Below are 24,892 nucleotides of genomic sequence, written 5' to 3'. Positions count from 1 at the left end.
ATATAAGAATTGCCCCTATTATTTATGTACTTACATAAATGAAAATTGATCAAAAATATTTGGTTGCTTCTTAAGAACCTTACTTGTAGTTTCTTGCTACTTTTGACTAGGGCCCTAAAATGTGGGTAGAGAAAACACACATGACATAAATCATCAAAGTAAATTTCCCTAAATGTCATATTTTCTAACTACAAAGTACTCCAATTGTTCAAACCAAGTGATAATTTTATATTCTCTCTTTTTCAACAGGCTTGGAGCCAAATCTGCATGGCACACTTAATCATAGGACTAAAATCTTTCCATTTTAGTAAACCATGATTCACATGTGCATGCACGTGTGCATGGGTATACACACACCTAGCTTTTGAAACCCAATTATTTTTTCCATATTTTTTCACCAAATTAATTCGTATTGCTTGCGTACAGGGTAGATTTAGAAAAAGATACTTGTATTTACTTATGTTTCATGTTTATGATGTTTTGTCAATGTTTAATGATTCATTGTAAGATCAGTATACAACACTGTAGCCAAGCACAGTGGTTCACACCTGTAATTCCAGCGGCTCTGGAGGCTGAGACAGGAAGGTCTCAAGTTTGAGCCCAGCTTCACCAACCTAGGGAGCCCTGAACAACTTAGTGAGAACTTGCCTCAAAATAAAAAATACAAAGAGCTGGGAATTTTGTTCAGTTGTTTAGCAACCCTAGATTCAATTCCCCTGAAACAAAACAAAACAAAACACGACAAAACACTATAAGCTTTGTGGTGGAACTGTCTTTTAAATTAATATTATTCTTGACAAATTTATTTATTTTTTGTAACGTACTATTAAGCCATATCATGTTTAATAGTATGTCAGATATTCTCAGTAGTAACAATTATTAATGATGGATTTAGTATACTTTTACCCAACCTGTCCATTCTTCATCTCTATGTGATCATTTTTGGCTCACATTTGAGAAGAAATCAGGCAGATTTTATAAACCCTCACCCTCTAACACTACTTGGTATTCTTATATTTTGTTCCCATAAATACCTCTGATAGCATCTTTCTCCCCTTTACAAATACCTCTAACTAGCACAGGCCTGCACCTAGCACTCAATAAACTGCAAATTTTCCATTTAATGCTCACACATTTTCAATTCTCTACCATTTATTTTCTTGTGCACATCTCTTCCCTAAAGTGTTTCAGCCAAGTATCCATATGTGCATGGAACTCTATTTGTGTGTTTCATCAAGGAGAGAGAAATCATCTTTTATAGATAATTTCTTACATAACAGACATTACTTAAAATCCAAAATATTAGTCCAAGGTACCAAGTAATGTTCTATATCATTGGAATAACTGATTACCCGAAAATGTTATGCTAATTATATGCAGTGTCAGATAAGATTTCTACAACTTTTCTGATTGAATTTATAATTAACTCTTTCACTGTGTTGTAAGACTGTAAGTTTCTGAAGAATTGGATGGAGTGGTACATAATAAATGATTTTAAGTGTTATATTGAGATATATATATATATATATATATATATATATATATATATATATATATATGTGTCTATATAGTACAGAGTATGTTTATATAGATATGTTTATATGTTTATATATAATATATATGTATATAATACAGAGTATGTTTGTTTATATATATATGTCTATATAATACAGAGTATGTTTGTTTATATATATAAACATATATTTTGTTTATATATATAAACAAACATACTCTGTATTAAGAACTAAATGTTTTTAAAAACTCATTGATGAGTAGTCTCATTGATGAAGTATTTTCATTACCACATAAATACCTCTAAGAGATAAAAAATGATAACAATGGGGTTGTGGCCTGGTGGTAGAGCACTTGCTTAGCATGTGTGAGGAACTGGGTTCGATTCTCAGAAATACATAAAAATAAATAAATAAATAAACAATAAAACAAAGTTAAAAAAGCATTATTTTTTTTAATAAAAAGACCATCACAACTACATCACAAAAGCACCTTTAATTTATTTTTTAACACTGACAATGTGTTAACCCATGCCTAAGAGAAGTTCTTGACATATTGAATTAATAGCTCAAAGATCTTTTAATAAGATAACTCTTGAAAATGTGTAATTTAATCAATGCCAGTCCAGGCAGATAAATCTCACCCTTACCTTTCCTGCCTACCCCTTGTTTCTTTATATAATGCTTCTTTAGTCAACTTTATCTTCAGTAAGTTGAATAACTTAGAATTTTAAATTCTAATGGGCTCAATATTTTGAATTTGCTTATACCAGTTCTAGACTAATTTTCAGAAATGCCCATCCTGTAGTGAACTGAGTCCACAATAGATGACATTATGGAAGTCTCTGGTGAGCCTGAAATAACAGTGGAGAAGTAAAGGCTGCCAGGAAAATGCTTTCAATGTCATGTGCTTCTGTGAGGTCTATTTTAGTCTTAAAAATAAGTCATTATCCTTCTGAGAATAATTTAATGCTGTATTTGATTGAGCATAGTATTGGAGTCAGGGATCAGAATTCTAGTCTTGAATGTCTGTATGACTTTAGGCAGGCTATTTCGTGTGTTTGTGTCTCCATTAAATAGTTAAAAGTCCTGCAACTTGTTTTCTTATTTAAATTTTAGGCTACCTTTATAAAGCTTTTTCATATACTCTCACTTAAGTGTTAGTATGGTTCTTTGAATGGCAACAAGAGTCGGGGGGCAGGGTGGAGGAATGGGAGAAATCACTGCTGAGCATTATATCCAACCCCTGTATGTGTGTTGATTATGTCAGGCACGTGATAGTCACCTTCAAGATCATATTCAGTTCTGTGGTCCTGTGGCTTTGAAATATAATCTGTTTGAAATGAAAGCGGACAAGTACCATAAAGGCTAAAACTCAATTACTACTGGCATATTATTCAAAGTAATCATTAATCAAAGTAATCAATTTTAAAGAGCTATCATTTATTAAGCTCTTAATCTCTGCCAGGCATTTCATTCCAAATATTTATAAGGAGTATGTATTTCTATTTGCAAATAATACATAAGAAAGGTATAATTTATGGATACACGATTTTTTTCTCCACATGAAATGTAAAGCTATTAAGATTTGAATTCAAGTTTATGTGGCCTAAAGTCTATGACCCTATAGCCAATGAGAAGATAGTGTTCAGCTACATGAACTGTGAAAGATTGGAATAGGCATGGTAGAGAACACAGCGATGAGAAAAAAAGTTAACAAATTGAGATCTGACTAAAAGGAGACTGGTCAGAATCCTTTGAACACTTGCAAGTTTTCTCCATAGCATTATATACTCAAGAATGGTCAGTGGCAGCAGAACACTGCAGAGAAAGCCTATTGTGTTATCAGATATACCTATCCAGAAATTCTAAATTCTCCATTTAATTGGTTTCCAGAATATAGACATGTTGCTTAGCCTTGTACCTAAAAAATGGAATATCAATGCTAATGACTTCAGATTATTCTTTTGCTAATGAAGTCATTGGAATCTATGCAGAGCTTTACTCACTGATTAGCTATAGTGAACATGCCAAATAAGTGTCAGTTTGTTTTATTAGTGTGCCTACCATTATTATTATACCTTTGTCATTTGGTCACAAAAGAGGAGGGAATGTTTTGAGAAATGGTGGCAGAATGTTAATCATAAAATAGCAATGCAAAAGGAGCATGCTTTAAGACCTCATCTTATTTGGGTTAAGACTATAACATTAAAATCTAAATTTCCATATTAAAAAATCAGGAATTTGCTTTCTAATCATCTGCTTTTTCCAAGTTATTTTTTTCCCTAAGTTCCACTTTTTCAAGTTATTACTTTTTGGCTTTTGTTTTTCTTCCTGTTCTGGTTTCTGGAGGAAAGAAAGGTTTAAAAACAATTCTGGTTTTTAAATTGAGATTGCCATGTACCTAGTTTGTAAGAATAAATTCTAGGAATTATTGAATAATTCTATATCACTTGATCATATCAAATAAATAAAAAAATAAGTTAACAAAGCATTATTAAATACAAATAACATACAGTGTAGTGCTATGAAATACATTCTAGAGTGTGCTTGCATGAAACTTTTGGAAAGAAGGTATATTATTAAAAAACAGTGTTCATCAAGTTATGTTGGGCATGAATTTCCCATTCTGTGAATAAAAGAATTAAGCTCCTAAATATTGACATCTGAATTTGTTTGAGGCCAAGTAGGACAATTGCATGCTGAAAATTAATAGCAAATATATGACTTCTTCTACCAAATGAACTACATTAGCCCTTTGCTTTACATTTTCAAATAAAAAGAGTAGCACTTCATAGGTATGGATTGAATATTTTAAAAATGTCTTGATTCATTTAAATCTCATTATATAACTTGGAGAAAACTCATTTAGAACAACTGCAAGTCCTATGTGTACTGTATACTTCTTTAATTGTACCTATATTCATGTCTACAAATATGCTACATTCTTTAAAGCAAGTAGACTTTCTAACAATCAAGGAGCAAGTTTTTAAATTTGTTTTTAAGAAAAATTATAGTGTTATACTTTATTTATATTTATTTATGCTTTTTAATAACTTCCTTTATGGTGTTTTAATTAAACTCAAAATTTATAATAGTCTGCACTCTAATTCTCTGCCTTGACTGAAGAATAAGTTTTCTTATTGTTCTAGTCATTGTTGGATTTTTTTGAAGGAGCAGACATAGTCACAAATGCATTTATAATACCTCCTAAGGTGTTTTATTCTTCATTTTAAAACAATACATATTCTACCCATAATTTTTCATCTGCATTAAGGAAATATAATTTTGTTACATGAGCAGAACTGCTTTTTGGGGCAGTGGACTAATATGTATTGTCCAATAGTACAAGGAGAAATTTTTATAACAAAATGAACTTTCTAACTTAACTCTCCATGCCAAAACACTTGAGTTAGACTGTGTATATCTTCAATAGCAATTGTTATTCTGGAAGCTTTTCTCCCACATGAGAATTTATAAGAACATATTCACTTCATGATTCAAAACTGGACTTATTTCATGGTAACATGAATTAAACAAACCAGTTTTCATTACCTCATTCTAGAAATACTGGATAGTTCAAATCCAATACACAGTCAATTAAGCTTTTGTTTCAATTATGGGACAAATCATCTAGCTTAATATTTCCATTCTACCTATCATGGCAGCAAGCATTCATGTTAACATGAAAGTTACATCATGTCCCCTCAATTCTCTGTAAAATCTTCTATCATACACATATAAAAACCTATGTAATTTTATAAGCTACCTATATAATTGCTCAATTTTATATTTTTTCATGAATGTCGCATATATAGGACAGTGGACATAATGCATTAAATCATCCAATAATGTGGACAAAGAAAAAAACTCTGAAGGCAGAAAAACATATTATGATTTTATATGAATATCTAGTTTTAATTCTTCCTCATAGTCAATATGAAACAGTAAAGAAACCTAGATGTCATCAAATTTAATCAATTTATGCACAAAAATTATCTTTGTCTATGATAAAAGAAAATTAAAAGTGGGATACTTGAGTGTCTTTTAATTTAGAAAAATAAATACATTTATTTACAATAAATATAATTATTTCATGGTTTCAAATGAGATAACATTCATTCACAGATTTCTTCTTTCATGCAATTTTCCATAGTAAATTCATTCTAAAATGGCTTTGCTCTAAGTTTTATGGCTTTGCTCTAAGGTTATTAAATTAGTATAAGCATCAATTGTGCTTGTGAAGGTATAAAAGAAGTATGAGTTTAGATGGCCAATTACCCATGACAATATGTTGAAAGAATTTGCAAGGCATAATGCTAAAGTTTAGGTGCTCTAAAATAATTATGTAACAGATAGTTTTCTCCATGTTTTGTGATGTGCCCATTTCCTTAAATTTTAAAAATTGCTTTCATGAATTGAAAGCATAATAAAAAGAAGGTAACAGAGCTTTATCATTTAAAATTAAAAGGTCATTCAATTTGGGTTAATTTGTATTTTCTCTTTTCTAAAGTGCAAATTTTCAGAGAATTGGATTGATAAGACACATTTGATAGCTGATGCTTCTTTACTTATGAAGAATTTAAATTGTGAAAAACTTCAAAAACAATTTGTTCAGAAGACCAATGATGTAATAAAATAGCTGCACATAGTATCTTTTGATACTGAGGTGGACTTTTCTTCAGATAGTCAACTTTTATTGAAATGTTTGAAATAGGATAAAATGTTGAGAATAGATAGCTAAACGTGGAATCAACCTAGATGCCCATCAACAGATGAATGGATGAAGAAATTATGGTATAGATACACAATGGAATACTACTCATCCATAAATAAGAATGACTTTATGACCTTTGCCATTAAGTGGAAGGACCTAGAGACTATATCATGCTAAATGAAATAAGACAATCCCCAAAAAAACAAAGGTAGAATGTTTTTGCTGATATGTGGAAGGAAAACCACAATGAAGGGGGAAGAGAACTTTAGTAGATTAGAAAAAGGGGAACAAAGGGAAGAAAGTTAGGATAGGAATAGGAAAGACATAAACTAAATCTAACATAATATTCCTGTGTACACATATGAAAATACCTAAGTAAATCCCACCATCATGTCCACCTACAAGAATGTCCACCCACAATAATGTCGATCCACCATCATGTCCTCATTAGAATAAGATATATCCTGTGCTTGTATAACTTTATCAAAGTGGAATCTACTGTCATGTACAACTAAGAAGAAAAATTTAAAAAAAGAGAGAAAGAAAATTAAACAGGCTGAAATTTAAAAAAAGTTCCAATGCTTAATTCAAGCATAGTTTATACTAATTTTACTAATAGACTCCTTAGCATCTCCCAAATATTTATCTACTTAAAAATTTTCATAAAGTAGGAAATATATAATCAGGTATGAAAAGTGTTTTTCACATACATACTTTCATACATACCCTACACATGCTAATATTAAAGTATAATATCTGAATTGGTTCTCTTTTATGTTTGGAAGACTAAAACTGGTAAACATCTTGAGTTCGTATTGAAAGTGCAATTATGAAAAAAATCCAATTAAACTAATAATTAAAAATAACAATTCAGTGGTGTCAGTTGTAATGCCACTATTTTCATCTTCTGTTTTATTTGTGTCTTTTGTCTCTCTTTCTTCCTCTAGCTAAGAGTATGTGAGTCTTGTTTATCTTTTTTTAAAATTTTTATTTATTTGTTTATTTATTTTAGTCATACATGACAGCAGAATGAATTTTCCAACTTTTCACTTTGTTGATCATTTGCATTTCATTTTACTCTCTGTTTTACTTATTTATGAAAATATCATTTCTTTCCTTCTACTAATTTTGGGTTTACTATGTTGTTGTTGTTTTCCTTTTCCTTGAGACTTGAGATATAGTGATCAGTTGTTTATTTGAAAACTTTCTGCTTTTTGTGGGGTCAGGGAAGACTGGGGATTGAACCCAGGGTGCTCTACCACTGAACCACATCCCCAGCCCTATTTTGGATTTTATTTAGAGACAGAGTCTCACTGAATTGCTTAGGGCCTTGCTAAGTTGCTGAGATACTGGGATTACAGGCATGTGCCACCATGCCCAGCTAAAACTTTCTGTTTTTTTTTTTTTTAATATTTATTTTTTAGTTATGGGTGTACACGATATCTTTTTTTTTTATTTTATTCTTTTTTTTAATATTTAATATTTATTTTTTAGTTATTGGCGGACACAACATCTTTGTTTGTATGTGGTGCTGAGGATCGAACCCGGGCCGCACGCATGGCAGACGAGCGCGCTACCACTTGAGCCACATCCCCAGCCCCACTTTCTGGTTTTTTTGACACAGATATTGATTGCTATAAACTTCACACTTATGACTTCTTTTGTTGTATTCTATAGATTGGGGCATGTTTTGTCTTTACTTTCATTTCTTCTACATACATCACTTTCAAAAGTCTATTAAGAAAGAAAACTTTCCTTAGTTTATATCCTTTGATAATTCACACAAAATAAAGCTATAGTAAAAATCTTATTTGTAGTGATTTTTTTTCTCAATAAAATGTAATTGGATAAATGCAATAATGTTTTGAAGGTTAATTATTTCCTAATTATTACAGACAGAAGTCTGTACATTTTTGTTTCCACATCCCTTGATTATATATGAGTGTGTGTATGTATGTGTGTTTACATATATACAATGTAATGTGAGATATACATTGTATACATTAAAATAGTCTGTGTGTTTTTATTCTAATAGTGTGGATTATAATATTTTAAATTAATGAATGAGTAATTATCTTTTATATTATTTATAATTTTTTTCAGTGCCTATACCCCTGGAGTGTTGGCTTTGAATCACAAAGTGAGTACACTTAGGTACCTCAAGGGTGATAACTCTTTAAGTTTAGAATGTATTGGAGATATTAAAAATAATTTGTTTGAGAATAAGTAGTGTGAAAAATCAGTTTCGATTGTCAGTTTCAGAATTAGTACTAACTTTGAAGATCTTTAAAAAATTCTAATCCAATTATGCAGCACTTTTTCCCAATTGTAACAATTTTAATCCTGTATTCATTTAAATTTTAATGGCTAGGTTTTTGTTTAGTTTAAGAACATTTATTTTAATAAATATGGATAGTCTCATTTTTGAATTGATAAATACAAAACATGGAGTTTGATGGTTTGTATAAAACTTCTAAAATACATATTATTTTCTATTTCCAGGACTTAATATTTAAATAAATCAGATTATCCAGATTGTATTAAGTTCTTACTCGTCATTTGGGCTTGAGAAGGACACGAAAATACTATTTACACCAATAGATATTGATGGATATTTAAGAAAATGTGCTACATGTGATAAAAATCAAATGAATGGTTTTGTTCTCCAGAAGTTTTATACAAGTTTGTGGGGGATAAGAATGCATACAAATAAAGGCATGGAAAATATTTGCTCTTGTCATAAGAGAGATGCTAAGTAAATTGTACAAAATTATGAGGCATGAAGAGGCAAAGAACATGCAATCATGGGAATTGATTGTCTCATAGATCATGAAAAAGATAGGTTTAAAATGAGCTTGGATGGATAGAACTAGTTATTAAAATATTTTCTTTCCTTTCTGCAAATTGATAAAAGAGTCTCTCATAAAACACCAACATAGAGTGAAGATGTTGTCTCCCATTTCTTGATCATCTTAAACAGAATCTGAATACTGTTTTCTAAATAATATCTAGGTAAGGTACAGACATCATTGTGTAAAACAACTGTGTTCCAGTATCTTCCTATATTTTTGAAAAAAAAAATTGAATTAGAATTTGGAGAAATTTTACTACTTATTTGTTAAACATTTTCTTCATTAAAATGTAAAAGGTGAGTTTTGCTTTTATTGATTATTATTTATCTTTCCCAATACTTTGTAGCTTCACAGGTGTGAAAAATAATTTTTATTTTCTCATCATAGTCCAAACACACCTGGCCACAGTACTGACAAGAAGTGTTCCCTCTAAAAATAAATAATTCCAAATGTCTACAGATTAAATCCAAATTCTTTATCATGGGCTTCAAGCCTTTTAAAAATAATTAGTTTATGTATATTTCTTGCTTTGGGCCTAGAATATTTTCCCCTAGTTGAGAGGCAGAGAAGTTCCTCAGGTGCAGGTTAGAGTGGATGGAGACAGTGAATGTGAATGGAGATAACATTTGAAGGATTTTTAAATATTGCATGGAAAGTTGTGGATTATATTGGAATTTTGTCATGAAAATAACTGAAGGTTCCCAAAAGAAAGCATTTTCAAATGCTGATGAGGAGTGAATGTGGTAATTTCAGTCTTTAAACAGTAATTTCAGTGGAGAGCATCAATCTGTTATTTAGAATAATATATATATATATAATATATTATGCATATATATAATATATATTCATTTATGTGTGTATGTATACACATATATATATATTTATGTGTGTGTATGTATATATATGTACACATACACACATAAATGCACACACACACACATAATTGTGAAAAATGATTTTAAGGATTTGTGTTTGAAAGTAGATCAAAACCATTGAATAGGTACTGGGAGATAGGAATCAAGTGATAATAATTGTTTATTATGTTTTCATTTCAGTGAAAATATTTGTAGACATTTGAGATGTTATGTCAGCATAGAGGGAATTCTAAGTCAAGATTTTCCTTGATATGAACTAAGGCAGAATTTCTGACCCACCACACTTGCTTGAAAAGATTTGTTAGACTGCAGGGAAGAATGGTACATTTATCTAGATTTCACTTACATTTATATTATTTCTTGTTTCCAAAGCTCCCATGCAGGGTTAAACAATAATGTTGTATATAATCTTGCATGAAGTTTTCAGTTTGAATAACATTTTTATTATAATAGGAAGAAAGGTAGAGTGGATGGGCACAACTGCATATAAGTTTGGATATTTGATGGTAGGAAAATTAGACATTTTCTTTCTTCTTTTCTAATGACTTCCATTTAGAGAAAATATAGTTATTAAGCTGTAATGAAGGAAAATAACTTTTAAAGTGTTTGAAGATAAGATGCTCAATATAATTACATTAATACTAGGAAATAAAGTAAACTAAGAAAATAGCAATAATGATTGTCTAACACAGTTGCTTATACCATTGGGTTTTGGAGTTATGAATCTAAAGGCAATGAAAAATTAGTTGCCAATATTTTTCTGATAATATTCAATCATGTAGTCTTCCTTTTTTACATATACTTAGCTTTCATTAGCTCCTTCAAATTAAATAATGCATTAAGCATTATTCATTGTGTTCCCTAAAACATTTTTTATATCTCATGTTCTCTAATCTGAGAAAATAGCACCAGCATTTTCCTGTACAGTTTAATCCAAACACTTTACAGTAATTATTATAATTTCTTATTAATTCTGCCATTAAATATGCTGTGAAATCTAATTGATTTTGTCTTGTTTCTTTAAAAAATAATAATCACCTACTCATCTGTTGAGACTCCTCTGGTTTAAACAGTATTGTCTTTCGACCAATATAAAAACAAAAGTGTCAGTTGCCTCTGTTCTTGCTTTCTCCAATCTATTTTCTTGCAGCTCTGAAATGATCTCCTAAGTGCTACTTTGATCTTATTAATCCCCTACTTCAAAATATGCAGTTACTTTAAATATATGAAATTTTAGTTTGTCAAGCTTTTATAATGACTTATTTTCATTGTAAAACAAAGTCTATAATACATATGTTTCTTCCATGGGATTATATCCTGATATATCCATTGTAACTGAAAAATATCATAAATCAAAAATATATTTAAAACATCTAACCTGACAAACATCAGAGCATAACCTAATGCTCTTAAAATGTGCTCAGAACACTTACTTTAGCATACAGTTGGGCAAAGTTATCTAGTACAAAGCTTATTTTGTATATGGTTTTAAGGTGATGTGACTAATTGAACTGCCCACACTGTGAAGAATATCTATTACTTATTATTAGCCCAGAAAAAGATCAAAATTAAAATTCTGAAATACAGATTCTGCTGAATGCATATCTTTTTACACTGTTGTGAAGTTGAAAATTGTTAATTTGAACCATTGCAATCTTTATTTTGTGAACTGGTTGCCCACTTTGATGTATAAATTTGTGACTTCCACTTTGTTCCAACTGTCTCCTTTATCATTTTTACTATCTTCTGCTCTCTGTGTTCTCTATCTCATATGGTCCTTTGCTAACCTCAGACTTAAATGGATGATTTCTTAATCTCAAATTTCATTGGAGACTCTGTTTCCTAAGGGAAGTTTCTTTAATATTTCTGTTTAAATGGGGTAGTCTATATTCACTTCCACTGTTCTTTCTCTTTCCTAGGATAATCATATTTGTAATTATTAATGCAATAATTTTAAGACTCACAAAGATGAGGCTTTACCTATCTTGTTTACCATTGCAGTCTATTACCAAGCAAAGTTTCTGGCCCATCACACTTGCTTGAAAAGATTTGTTAGACTGCAGGGCATAATGGTACATTTATCTACATTTTACTTACATTTAAATTATTTCTTGTTTCCAAAGCTCCCATGCAGGGTTGAACAATAGTGTTGTATATGATCTTACATGAAGTTTTTAGTTTGAATGGCATTCATTATAAACCAAAGAATGTCTCATTAGTGATAAATGAATTTCAAATATGCAGAATGTGCAGATTGACATTTCATACCTTTGAAAGCAAATAGAGTTTAGTGTGAGAATGGTTGTACTAAAAGGATAAAAGAAGAAAAATTGGATAACTTTAGCTAAGTATGGAATTGGCTGCTATAGCAATCCTATTATAAGAAAAAATAATATTTTAAATCTTCGCTTAATCATTTTACTACAAGAATGTCCTTAATACTATCAAAAAGCTCTTCTTATCTTTCAAATAACTTCACATTTTCTCTGAATTTATAAGAGCATTAAGGCTTTACTATCACCATAATTAGATCTACTGGAAAAAGTACCTTCTTATTTTTGCAAATTCCTGATTATTCATGGAGATGGAAAAAAGCCTTAGCATGGATTACTAAAACCCCAGATCATTTATAGCACATGAAAATTAGCTCCAATTCATTATGTCTACCAGAATTTTCTATTGAAATACACGTTCACCTTTGAGTTTCAGCAAATGTGCCTTGATGCTTGAATTAATAAATACTCTTAAGTATATGTAGTGAATTCTGAAAATGGAAAAAAATGCAGTTTATTAGCTTTATGTAAAATAAGCGCTAAAATGTATTCTAACCATCAGTTTGGCAGTTTTTAATTGGCCCAGACTAACTAATAGGAACATTGAAGTTTGACTCTATTACCTTTTGAGAAGAAAGGAGGATATGAAAATGTTTGGAATTCACACAGTAAAAAGATTGGCTTCATGACCACCAGCTACTTACCTGTCTACCAACTGAGAAAAGTTAACAAAAGTATCAGCAAACATCTCCTTCCTATGATTCTAAACTGCTCAATAATACTCTTCACTGATTCAGTCATGCATTTATTTCATGTCATTTTCTAAAACCGTGTTGCAGTCAAACACTGGAATAAGTACTGTAAATGCAAAACTGAATAAGACATAGCTTTTTATTATTTATAATCATTACAGTGTTTATGGAATATAAATATTACTGATCTCAGAATATATAAATGTTGAATTAGTAAGAAACTTAAAGAAAACGTTTAAAATGGAGAAAATCTAAAACAAATGCTTAAACTATGACTTCTGAAGTTAATATCATATGGATGATAGAAAAACTGATTTCTGCAGCATCTCCAATATAACAGAACTTGTGAAAATTTTAGCATCTGATGATTAATTTGTCTATTTAATATAAAATTTTTTAGTATATCCTCTACCATTCCTTTGTAGGATTATATAGTATAACTTGAAGCTCTCCAATGTAGTTTCAGTATATTAAGTAAAATTGTACTCAGCACTGCTTCAGTTTTAAATACATATAAGCATTTGTCTACATAAATATAATTTCTTATAAGCTCCTGTGGCATAAAATTATTGATATATGTACATACCATACATTTTTAATTTTAATACTTTAGATAAATATTTGATTATTTGAATGAAGAGTCTGATATTTATGATCCAGAAGCTTATGAAAAATTCTTGAAATTCATGCCAAGATTGTATTACCTGTAATCTGTGTATACTATTCCAAATGATACATTATTCACAAAACAAACACTGCATCTCTTCCTGGGAAAAGCTTAGTCTCTTATTTCTTTTGACAGTGTGCAGACCTGGGTTCTTCAAAGCCTCACCTCACAGCCAGAGCTGCAGCAAATGTCCACCTCACAGTTACACCCATGAGGAAGCTTCAACCTCTTGTGTCTGTGAAAAGGATTATTTCAGGAGGGACTCTGATCCACCCACAATGGCATGCACAAGTAAGGAAACCCATGGATATTTGGTGATGCTAACTTTCACCAGTTGAAGAAACATCATGATGCAGCCTGTTATGTTCTATTAACATTTCCCCTGAAAACAGGCATAGTGTTAAATCTTCTCAACATATTTTTTTTATAGAATTTCAATCTCTTTGAGTAAGCATTGAAAAACTTGAGTCTGTTTTTTTTTTTTTTAATCACTCACTTCCCCTAATTTCAAATTCAACATCGGAGGCACAACATACAGTTTTTTCTTTGATTTTGTTTGTTTTAATGTTCTCCATTGCTAAACCTGACTTCTGGTGAATCCACTGTCCTTTTTCACATTGAATCTTTTTTATCCTCTTCTTTCTAAACCAGTGTTTTGATTATATAAAAAATATAGTAAACCTTCATCTGTCCTAACCTGCCTCACTAAGCTGCAATGCCATAGAGAAGGTCACTTACAAAAGAAGACCAGAAACATAAAGAACCTGGAGCACCTGGGGAGGATAATAAGATTTGACTCATATACAACATGTTAGGGCTTTCCTGTAGATGTTGTATTTCTTGTTAGTGAGTGTTCTTAACTATTATTAATAACATATTTTCTGATCACATAATCAGTGGAGATAGATACGAAGCACTTTATTTCATATTTGTAGTGGATTCATCCACATTTATCAATGCATTTGGGTGCTTTGGTTGGTCTAAGTTTTCCCAAGATTTTTGTGAATACAGTACCTTTATGCATTTGTGTGCTTGGTGGTGATATATCCACAGTTTTTCCACAAGCAAAGTCTCTATACCAAATGAAACAAAAATAGAAAATAAAAATGAAGAAATGCTATTCCGTCCCTCTTCACAATGTACAGGTTCCATAACCTGACTTGTTTACTTTGTTGTCTTAATAAGTTGGAGCTGCTCTCCAAAATGTTCTCAGACTTTTGAATTTTGAATATACATCTGCAAACATAAATAGTACAGATTTCTTCTTATCAAACATCATAAATTAAGGTTTTTATCTGAATTTCATAATGTCTGAATTTTATAGTCATTCAGATATTTCAGAATTTCTTAAATCATTGATATTAGTTTCCTGTTTCTAAACATCATTCTTTTTAATCCCAAGATTGATGATTTTATGTGTTAGATAATTACTAGTGATGAAGAATTTCTCTTCAACCGAATGAATGACATTATGATGTACACTTTTGGGTGGATATATTTTATTGGATGTGTCTGGGATTTGGTTGTTGAAGAGATTTAAAAAATTATTTAGATTAGTAAGAGCAAAAGTAAGTCCAAATAATAGGAAAATACTGACTGGTCAATAGAGTGGTCAATTAAGGAAAGAAAACCATGTTTAATCATCTTTTCAATTTCATTAATTTTCTAGTTAGTATTTTCTGTGGCCCAGCCTGGACTATCTCCTTTGTGGCATAAATGTGCGCCTCCCTTTCTGTATATTTGTTTTGTTTGGGAATCAGGGAGAGTCTGTGCTTTGGTGGCAAGGACTGCTTAGCACTCTTAGGACCAAAGCCCATGGGTAGGCTTTACATTTTCTCTATCTCCATTGTGATTTTCTAATATTGTGTTTCAAAAGAGCATGACTTTGCATGCACTTCTCAAAAAAGATTATTGTGAGTGTGTGTGTGTGTCTGTTTTTTGTTGCACTCAGAGTACCCTAGATAATACATGTGATCCCTTCATGGCTTGGTTGATGTTCAGACCAGGATCTTGAACTTCACTTTGCCTTTGGCTTTTGGAGTTGAATTTATGATTATGACTCATTTTAATATTTTTTTGAAAAAAAAAAAAATATATATATATATATATATATATATATAAAATCTGGAAATGAAAAATTTACTTTAATCTGCAGAGCAAAATTTCAAAAATAAGAACTAAAATTCTGACAAATTGACTTAAACCAAGGGTTCTTCTCACAGCTTCACTTTAGGTTACACATCATATCTATTTTGGGACACTGGAATTCTTAAGATTATGTAAGATAGAGCCTCTAATTTTTACCTCTATGTCACTTAATTTTTTTAACATCACTTGATTTTTTAATTTTTAACTTTGGAGGCATACGTGTCCCATCTAAGTTCTGAGTGTGGTGGTAGCAATCAAAAGCAAAAGAGTCAGACTAATATGTTTTTATAGATTTAAAAAAACAATGGTTTTAATGTGAGTATATTTCATTTGGCAAGAAAAAAATAAAAAAGTTTATAAACTAGATATATTTTGGCTACATTTTATCCCTTTCTTAGAAATTTAGCATGTAACATTTTTATTGCAAATTTTAAAAATTTCCATTTTTTTTAAACTACTAAATAACCTAAATTTTGTAATAACCAATAATACTTACATTTCTATCTTAACTAATTGGTGCAATTTAAAAGTGAATTTTACATTGAAGTGTGTAATTTGAACATGTGGAAAAAGTCATAGGGTTCAACTATAAATACCATCATAGTGGGATTGTTTTTTCAAAAAATGAAATAAAGTCAACTCTTTAGTTATGGTTTTCTTTAATTTAGATGACAATTTTTTTACAGCTAACTCCCTGAATACTAGGATGCTTTTTTAATCATTTTAAAATTTTCTCCTCAATAATCATGGCTTGAAATGTTAGGTAGAAATTATTGCTAATTTTTATATTTAGAACAAATAGCACATATAGTATAATTTCACTAAATCCTTGTAAGTAGCTTAATGCATGCTTTTGAACCATTTAAATATTACCATACTCCATTCTCTGAGGAAAAGAAGCATAAATTTGTTCTCAGAAACTGATATAAATATATTTGCTTTTTGAAGATATCTGATTATAAACTCTTATAACTGACTGATGTTTTAACTGTACCTAAAAATTGAGTTTTAGACATCATGAAATCAATTTGAATTGTCTTTAGTATGCCAATTATTGGATTCATAAATAATTAAAATAATATTCAAATAAGATATGTTACCCTTCACTTGAGAAATTCTATAAGTTATTCAATGTGTGAACTTTATTACTATATTTTAGTGAAATATTCTGTCTTGATGAGATAGATGATTATGAATATAATATGTTTTTAAAATTACAACCAATTTTTATTAACATAGATAAAGATAAAACATCTAAGAAGTAACTGCATGAAGTTAAAAAAGTTATATTAGTCCCAGTCTAAGACATTATGATTCTATGAATATATTCTAATTAAATGTATTTTTTTTCTTATTGTAGTAGGTTGTAGATTGAACTTTTTTCTGCTGATTCTTCAAAATCTGAATCCTTTTAACTTTTTCTATTGTAAGGCCTTTGAGGATAAGCCTTAAAATGAATTTTAGACTTTCAATTAAGTAAAATTCACAACTTACATGACTACAATATGAAAAGAATAGTAAGTAAAAAGAGATTTTACCACACATGGTGATGTTGTTCCACCACTCAAGAGGGTTTTTAATTTCATTGGTGATTATAAGAGAGATCTATAATGTTTCTTGAGTTACCTTTTTACTTACTTTATAACTTGTTGTCAAGAGTGACACTGAAAAATCTTATTTTAACCTTTGCCAATGACATGGTAGATTCTTCATGTTTACCTACCTCTTGGTATGAGTGAGGAAATAATCAGTTTAATCCCCACAGAGACCCATTTACCACATTTTAAATATAACATTTTACTTAATATTTTTGAGGATACATAGTTTTAATCCATAATTATTTGCATATATACTAAGCAAAACGTCTGCTTTTACTAAACTAGTGTTACAACAAAGCAAAGCTAAATCATTTCTCCAGGTCATAAACCCTACTGCACTGCCTTTCCTATAAAAAAGCAATAAGACTTTCAAAAATAATAACAAATTGTAACCCTCAAAAATGAATTTTAAACCTATTTTTTCCTTCAGGTAAGGGATTAGTGTAGTAAATGATGCCTCATTAATATCATCTTAAAATATGTTTTTCTCACTTTACTTTGCAAACCAGGACCCCCCTCAGCTCCTCGGAATGCCATCTCAAATGTTAATGAAACTAGTGTCTTTCTGGAATGGATTCCTCCTGCTGACACTGGTGGAAGGAAAGATGTGTCATATTATATTGCATGCAAGAAGTGCAACTCCCATGCAGGGGTTTGTGAGGAGTGTGGCGGTCATGTCAGGTACCTCCCCCAGCAAATCGGCCTGAAAAACACCTCTGTCATGATGGTGGATCTGCTCGCTCACACAAACTATACCTTTGAGATTGAGGCAGTGAATGGAGTATCCGACTTGAGCCCAGGAGCGCGGCAGTATGTGTCTGTAAATGTAACCACAAATCAAGCAGGTAAGTGCCATGCCCAACCAAACTGTATATTTTAGGCCTCACTCTGTCCATTATCTTCACAGCTAAGGGCAAAGTCGACTGATAACTCTGAGAAAACTTCCCCATAAACTAGAAGGTCAGGATATAAAGTATAACACAGCTCAAAACACTTTTCTAGCTTTAAACTGAAAGTGAAGGTTTTCTTAACAGACACATCTATAGTCCAAAAATAAATGTTTTAAATTGAATTTCTTTCACTAAAAATATATTTCTGGAGCAATTCATTTATAACAAAATATTGTATAATCTTATATACTGTATCATTGTAGCACAGATCTTTACTTTGGTTGTTTTGTTTCCATCCTGTGTGCGTGTGTGTGTGTGTGTGTGTATGTGAGTGTGTGTTTAATTCATTTATTTAACGTGATAAGGCAGGTTTTATTTGCTTGCTTATTTGCTTGTTTGGTATCACAGCTGCATTTTTTTGCATATTATTTCCATTATTTCCACTATTATTATTAAAAATGCATGGGATGACTTTTTCTTCACTAAATTCATTTATTAAAATTAAGATAACTACTAATAACTACTACAGCACTACTACACAATGACATGTAAACATATCTGTTTTCCATGTGGAGAACTTGGAATTGTTTTGGAGTAGTTATTGAAGAGTATGAAATACCCTCATCTTTGAACTTTAATTTTCTCTTAAATTAATTTTCTCTTCACTTTTAAACAAGTCAACATGGAAGTCTTTCTTCCCATAGCTGATATAATAATTCAACCCAGTAGGCGGCAACAAACTTCCCAAGACTAAAAGCTACTTAGAACTCGTTTTGTCTGACAACAGGTATCTGGCATTGAAGGCCACACAATTGTAACTTTCCCTGTTACCAGAATTCTGTCCCAGTGTACAGTAAGCTCCCTGTTACTACAACTCTTAGTGCCAGAGTAGGGTGAGTTTTGATTTACCTCAGCTCTCCATCCCAGTGTACTGTAAGTTTGTCTCCTCATTCCTACCTCATGTGGGCTTTGGTCAATGAGCATGTCCTTGTCACCAGTACTCACAAAGAAATAGATTATGTTTGAATGAATCAAATGGGACTTAATTCATATAATAAGTTTGGAGATTGTGGAATGCAGGGGTTAATGAGGGAATACTGCTGATTATCAAACCTTGACCAAAATAATTAATTTGAATTGTTGGATACATCAGTTAAATCAAGAGGGTATCTCTGAAGAATAAGAAAATGGAGCTTGGGAGATAGATCGATGTTAGAGCACTTACTTTGTAGAAGTGAGGCCCTGTATTCAATCCCTAGTACTGGAAACAAAAAATCAAAAATAACAAAATGTGTGCGGTTAGGTCCCAAGTTGGTTCTGATTGATAAAACTGAAATAAACATTCAAGAGGTACTGAAATGATTTGTTATCTGAGCAAAGCAGTGCATCACTCTGAATACCCTATATGCTTTTATCCACATTAAATGCATGTCCATAGCAATTTTTTCATTAGAAAACAATGCACACACATAAACACACACACACATATATGTATATATGAAATTTCCCTTATTTAATACATTATATATTTCTTCATTCACTCCGTAACCTGAGAGGAAAGTAAAAGAAATGCTAAAGAGTAGGATAGGAATAAGAAAAAAATATTTGTTCCCTTAGTATACATTCAGATGAAAGAAATGATAACACATGTAAACTGACAGAGTAGACATCACAAGAATTCAGTAAATGTGAATCAGAAAAAAAAAATCAGAAAAATATTGGCTTTAATCCTCTGGCTTCAGGCTTCCTATGCAACATCTTTCAACCTGACTTGATTCTACTATGAATTTTCCATTGTCCTGTTGAAAGCATATTGAGCAATCACTAAGCCTTGTGTTCCTTTGGGAGAAAACTCTGGGAGGTAGCTTTCATAACCTATCTTGCATAATGTCTTTGAAAGATATTTCTTTGATGAACTAAATATAGGAATTGACTGTTTATTGTTTTAGCCATGTGCTCAATAAATAAACATATGCTCTATATGTCTTTGACTAGCTGGCTTGTTCAGACTCCAAAGTGTATTACTTAGACCTTGGATACCTTATATACCAAGGAAGATTCATTTTCATTCATCTAGTCATGGCAGAAATACAGCGAAAAACAAACATTTGTAGTCAGAGCAGACACTGTGTTGACTTTTGGTTAATGCTTTTATCCACATTTTAATGGTGCACGCTGTAAAATCCTTGCAAACCTATTTAAAAGATCAAAATAAGATGTTTTTTTTCCTCAGAATCAGCATTCCAGATCAAATAAAACTGAATTTCCACAAAAAAACTGTTAAAGTTAAGTAAATCTTCAAAGTCTTAAATTTAATGCCATCATGGCTGAATTCTTATTAAATAATATCATTACAGAAAGTGGGTTGTAGTTTTTAATGTTTGCATTTTTAAAGCATTAATTTGAGAAAGGTTGTCTGCAATAAATGTGGTTTTTATATAAAGCTTCTTTCAGGAAATTTTAACATTTCTTTCAAGTTCCTTTAAGATTGTTTTCTAAATATATATTTCTTTCTTGAGTAATTTATTTCATATTTGTAATTGGCCTCAGCAGATGTTCTGAGCATTTGATAGATATGATTTTTTTGTGTGTATGACATCAAACCATGAATGAACTGTTTGAATTTTAAAAATTAAAGAAAAAAGTAGAATTTTTTTTGTTCAAGATGTAAATTTTGCTTTTATCTAGGATAGTCTTTGACCCTGGCTGATAGTTTTTGAAAAGCTAATGATTAAATGATTAAGTATGGTTATTTATATCATATTTAAAATCTTTTCCCAAGCGTTGCATCAATATAGAATCTAGCATCTCATTCTTGAGAGAATATATATAATTTAAAATGATAATTCTTTTCCATGTAATTAACAGGCAAGTAAAAAATACAAAGTTTTAGGGAAAAACCAAATACTAGTATTAATTGGAATTTGTGGTTCTTATAAAAAGCAGTTATAATTCTCAGGTTGAAAGGAAAGAATTCTCAATTTTTTGTGAGAATTTTCTTTCCACATAAAGGAAGGAAAAAATCAAACAAAAGAGAAAAATGTACATGTGACAAAAATGTTAAAAAAATGCTAGCAGTGGGAAAGGGGAAATGCTAGGAAAATAGAATGTATAATAAATGCATAATAACTATAATAAACTCTAAACAATAATAAAATTATGAAGGTGATATAATAGTGAATATGCACACGGTATTTTACTAGACTCAAACTCAGAAAAGGAATACAATTCATTGATTTCCTTACAAGTTCTGATAAATCGATGTTTTTATTATGTGATATATTCATTTAAAAATATGACTTACATATAACAATCTTTCTTTGCCAAAATTATGCTCATAAAATATTTACTTATTTTACAACACCTATTCTGTTATTTTATTCTTTTAAAGAATATAATATATGTATTATATATTCATAATATACATGTATGAATATATTTGTGTGTGTATATATATACATATATATATATCAATAGACATGAAATTATTAAAAAAATTCTATTGAAAGCACTTACTTTGAAAATTTCATTATCTGTTATACTACTCACAAATAGTATGCATTTAACATATTCTTCTATGATTTTTTTAAAAAAAATGTTTTAACATAATTTTGAAGTAGGTATAGTTACGCTCAGTTAAATTTCTTCCAAAGGAAAAATAATCTCATTCTTACCATAAAACTAAAATTACTAAAAATTAGTATGTAGAAGTGAACTACTAATTATGGACTGAAACTGACTACATTTAATTGTTTTGATTTAGTTTTAGACTTTTGGACTCTTTCCCCTAGAGGGCTATGTTGACATGACATAAGCAGCAAAAGTGACAAACTTGCTTTTAACTTTGGCGGAGATGTTCCAAAGGTTCATAGACTACTAGAAATGCCACTAAATATTTGGTTCTTATATTTTGATGAGTTTTATTTCTTGGTTCTTACTTAAGTGCCTGAAGCACATAGTCCAAGTTTATTTGGTACTTTCAGTTTAATGTCATTCTTTTAGTTGACCAGCATGGTGTTTCATAGGATGCTTAGATTATCAGGGTTTTGGAAAATTAAATTAGCTTTAAAGCTAGAAATTTCAGAGAATAGTAAAAGTCGAAAGTAAAAGTACATTGTTGTTTCCTATAAAATACAGCAGTCATCTGGTGGTCTCTGTTTATTCAGATATTAATAAAAGAAAAAGTCATTGTCACTTGTTAGACAATTATTATAATACAGAGACCCAGGGTCTTTGTTGATTCAGTGTGAAGCCACATTGACTGTATTTCTAATAACTGCCTGGTTAAACCTATTTTTGTTTGCCATTTTCAATTTGTTTTTTATACAGACCAACAGAAACTTTAAATTTGCTAATATGTTCATTACTGTTACTCTTTTTTTCTTCTATGTTCTTTGTGCTGTATGGCACTAATCACAATATTCCCAAGGAATTGTATTTATTCTTTTAGTAAGAAGGAGATGCTCAAATGGCTTTAGTTTGGCCCTTACTTTTTTTCTTCATAATTTATTGAGACAAAGCAAATTTCTTTCAGTTACAGAGTAAGTCTTCCATACATGCATACCAAAAATTGGGAAAAACAATCAAATAATCAGCTGTAATATGGACTAAAACAAAATCCCATTCATCAAATAACCCTCACAATCTACTTAAGACAATGATTTTCAGTGATATTTGGAATCCAAAATGATCAATGTTATAATGTCTGAAAGGTCTTTATATTTATCACCCTTTGTCCTATATAAGAAATCATCAGAAAATCATCACATATGCCTTTAAGGAAATCTGAATGTATCTTATTGAAATATGATGCTATTTCAGATCCTTCTTCAAAACTATCTTTTTTTCTACTACTTTTTTCTTCATTTAAGAAGGTATGGAGTAGGTTAACTAACTCAAGTATGGAAGTTATTGAGAAGTCATTACTAACTAGATGACTAAATATAGATTCCTCTTTCCAAGACCTTGATGTTATTCATGGTGCAGATCATATTGCCCATTATTTTAGTCTGTACATACAAGATGAGTGTATTCTTTTACCATTCAAATACTACTGCCTATTATAACATTCATACTTACATTCTTTCCAGTGATAAAGCACTACTACTTCTCTTGCTGCTTCTGAACCCTAAAGTAATCAAGAAGTTTTTTCCCTGTAGATTCATATTCTGTGTTTTCCAATATATAGAACAGAAATTATGGAGATTTAAAATGCCACATTACCCTTTTTATTGATATAACGAAGAAAGTTTCTTCTACTCACTTTCTAAAGTTGTAATCAGTAGGTGATTTATAGGTCTTGAACAGTAACTTCACTTTAACATCATTGTTTCATTGAATGCCTTCTTCTACACTAAAAGAAGGAAGTCCCAATAACTGAACTTTATATAATGTAGGCCATCTTTCATTCCAGATTTTGTTCAATTAATTGAAGGAACATGTAGCACCTGTGCTAGCTATAAGGAGTAGTACATAATTTCCAACATGCTTTTATGTAGGAATCATAAAATTTATTTCTAACCCTACTTCCCCCATGATTTTTCAGATTTAACCTAGAATCTTTTGAGTCTCATGTTCAAGAAACTTCCTCTCCCCCAGTATTTACTAGATAATTGTTTTTAAAGAGAATATAGGCTCCTGAATTTATGTGGAATAAGAAGTTTGGGCAGAAAGAAAATTGCCATCTGCAATTAGTTAACTACCAGAGACAATGTATGAACTTGGTGTAAAAGAAATGAAGGGACATTTTCCTCTGTCAGATGTAGAATAGCTGGATCTGCAAGCAAGAGTGACATAGTAAATTTTAGAAGTGGAGAATATGTTTAGAAGTGGAGAATATGTTGAGTCACTTAAATTCTCCTATTTATCCAAACATTCAAATGCTCAGGTTTTCACATTTCTTTGCCCACAATGGTCTTATTTTCTCAAAAAGCAAGATAACCTCTTTTATAATTCAAGAATTCCATGGGAAGATACTTGGATTTTGATGTATAGACATGTAACCCTCATCACTACAAGAGCTGTTGTCATAGCCTTATCTCTCATCATAGTCATTAATTTAGACAACCAGATGAGGGGTGATATCAGTGTCCATCTGGCCCCACACACAAAGAAAGCTGGGGCCAGATGGACACTGAACTCTGATGCAGGAGCAGGGACTCAGAGCTAGTGCAGCATGTTTATTATATAGGTTTTATCATCAAAAGTTTATTTGTGGGAAAATTTCTACAAAGCAGGCTATCTGAAGGATGCAGAATTGGCAAAACATTAAGGTTAGCCTGTTATGTTACAATTATCTATCTCCAGGAGTTGGTGCCTGAGCTCAAGTTCCAGACTGATATAGCTCTGCACATTTGCATGGAGCCTCCTTAGGCCAGGTGTCACCATAGCAACTGAGCCATCATGACCTGCATCTTTACACAGGAAGTTCCCAGTGAAAACACAGCCACAAGGCAGATCATGATTTAAATCATTGCTGTCCACAGTTGTAGGTCCATAAAATATCCTGGAGACTCCCTGGTCATCTTATATAACTTGAGCTAGGAACTTAAACTTTGAATTGTTTTTCATCTTTTATTTCTTGAAACTCTATATTGCATTTAGCATAGC

General features: G+C 30.9%; 1 protein-coding gene across 10 annotated transcripts in view; it reads left to right on the top strand.

Annotated features, from left to right (window-relative positions):
- The window catches only part of Epha5 (EPH receptor A5), a 341,095-nt gene that overhangs the window by 155,960 nt on the left and 160,243 nt on the right, over positions 1–24,892 (top strand). For 4 of the 10 annotated variants that reach the window (XM_058574024.1, XM_058574023.1, XM_046428770.2 and 1 more), the window contains exons 4-5: positions 13,783–13,938; positions 17,903–18,238. The exons of 3 other annotated variants lie outside the window; for them this stretch is intronic. In XM_058574024.1, the coding sequence (XP_058430007.1) occupies positions 13,783–13,938; positions 17,903–18,238 (492 nt within the window). The remainder of the gene's footprint in view (positions 1–13,782; positions 13,939–17,902; positions 18,239–24,892) is intronic. 3 more of the 10 variants (XM_058574025.1, XM_046428771.2, XM_058574026.1) reach the window with 1 other exon arrangement.

The sequence above is a fragment of the Marmota monax genome, unplaced genomic scaffold (assembly GCF_021218885.2).
Source record: "Marmota monax isolate L192 unplaced genomic scaffold, Marmota_monax_Labrador192_F-V1.1 WCK01_AAM20220418_F8-fsc00132, whole genome shotgun sequence".
Classification (NCBI taxonomy): domain Eukaryota; kingdom Metazoa; phylum Chordata; class Mammalia; order Rodentia; family Sciuridae; genus Marmota; species Marmota monax.
This window is presented reverse-complemented; position numbering and strand designations above follow the sequence as displayed.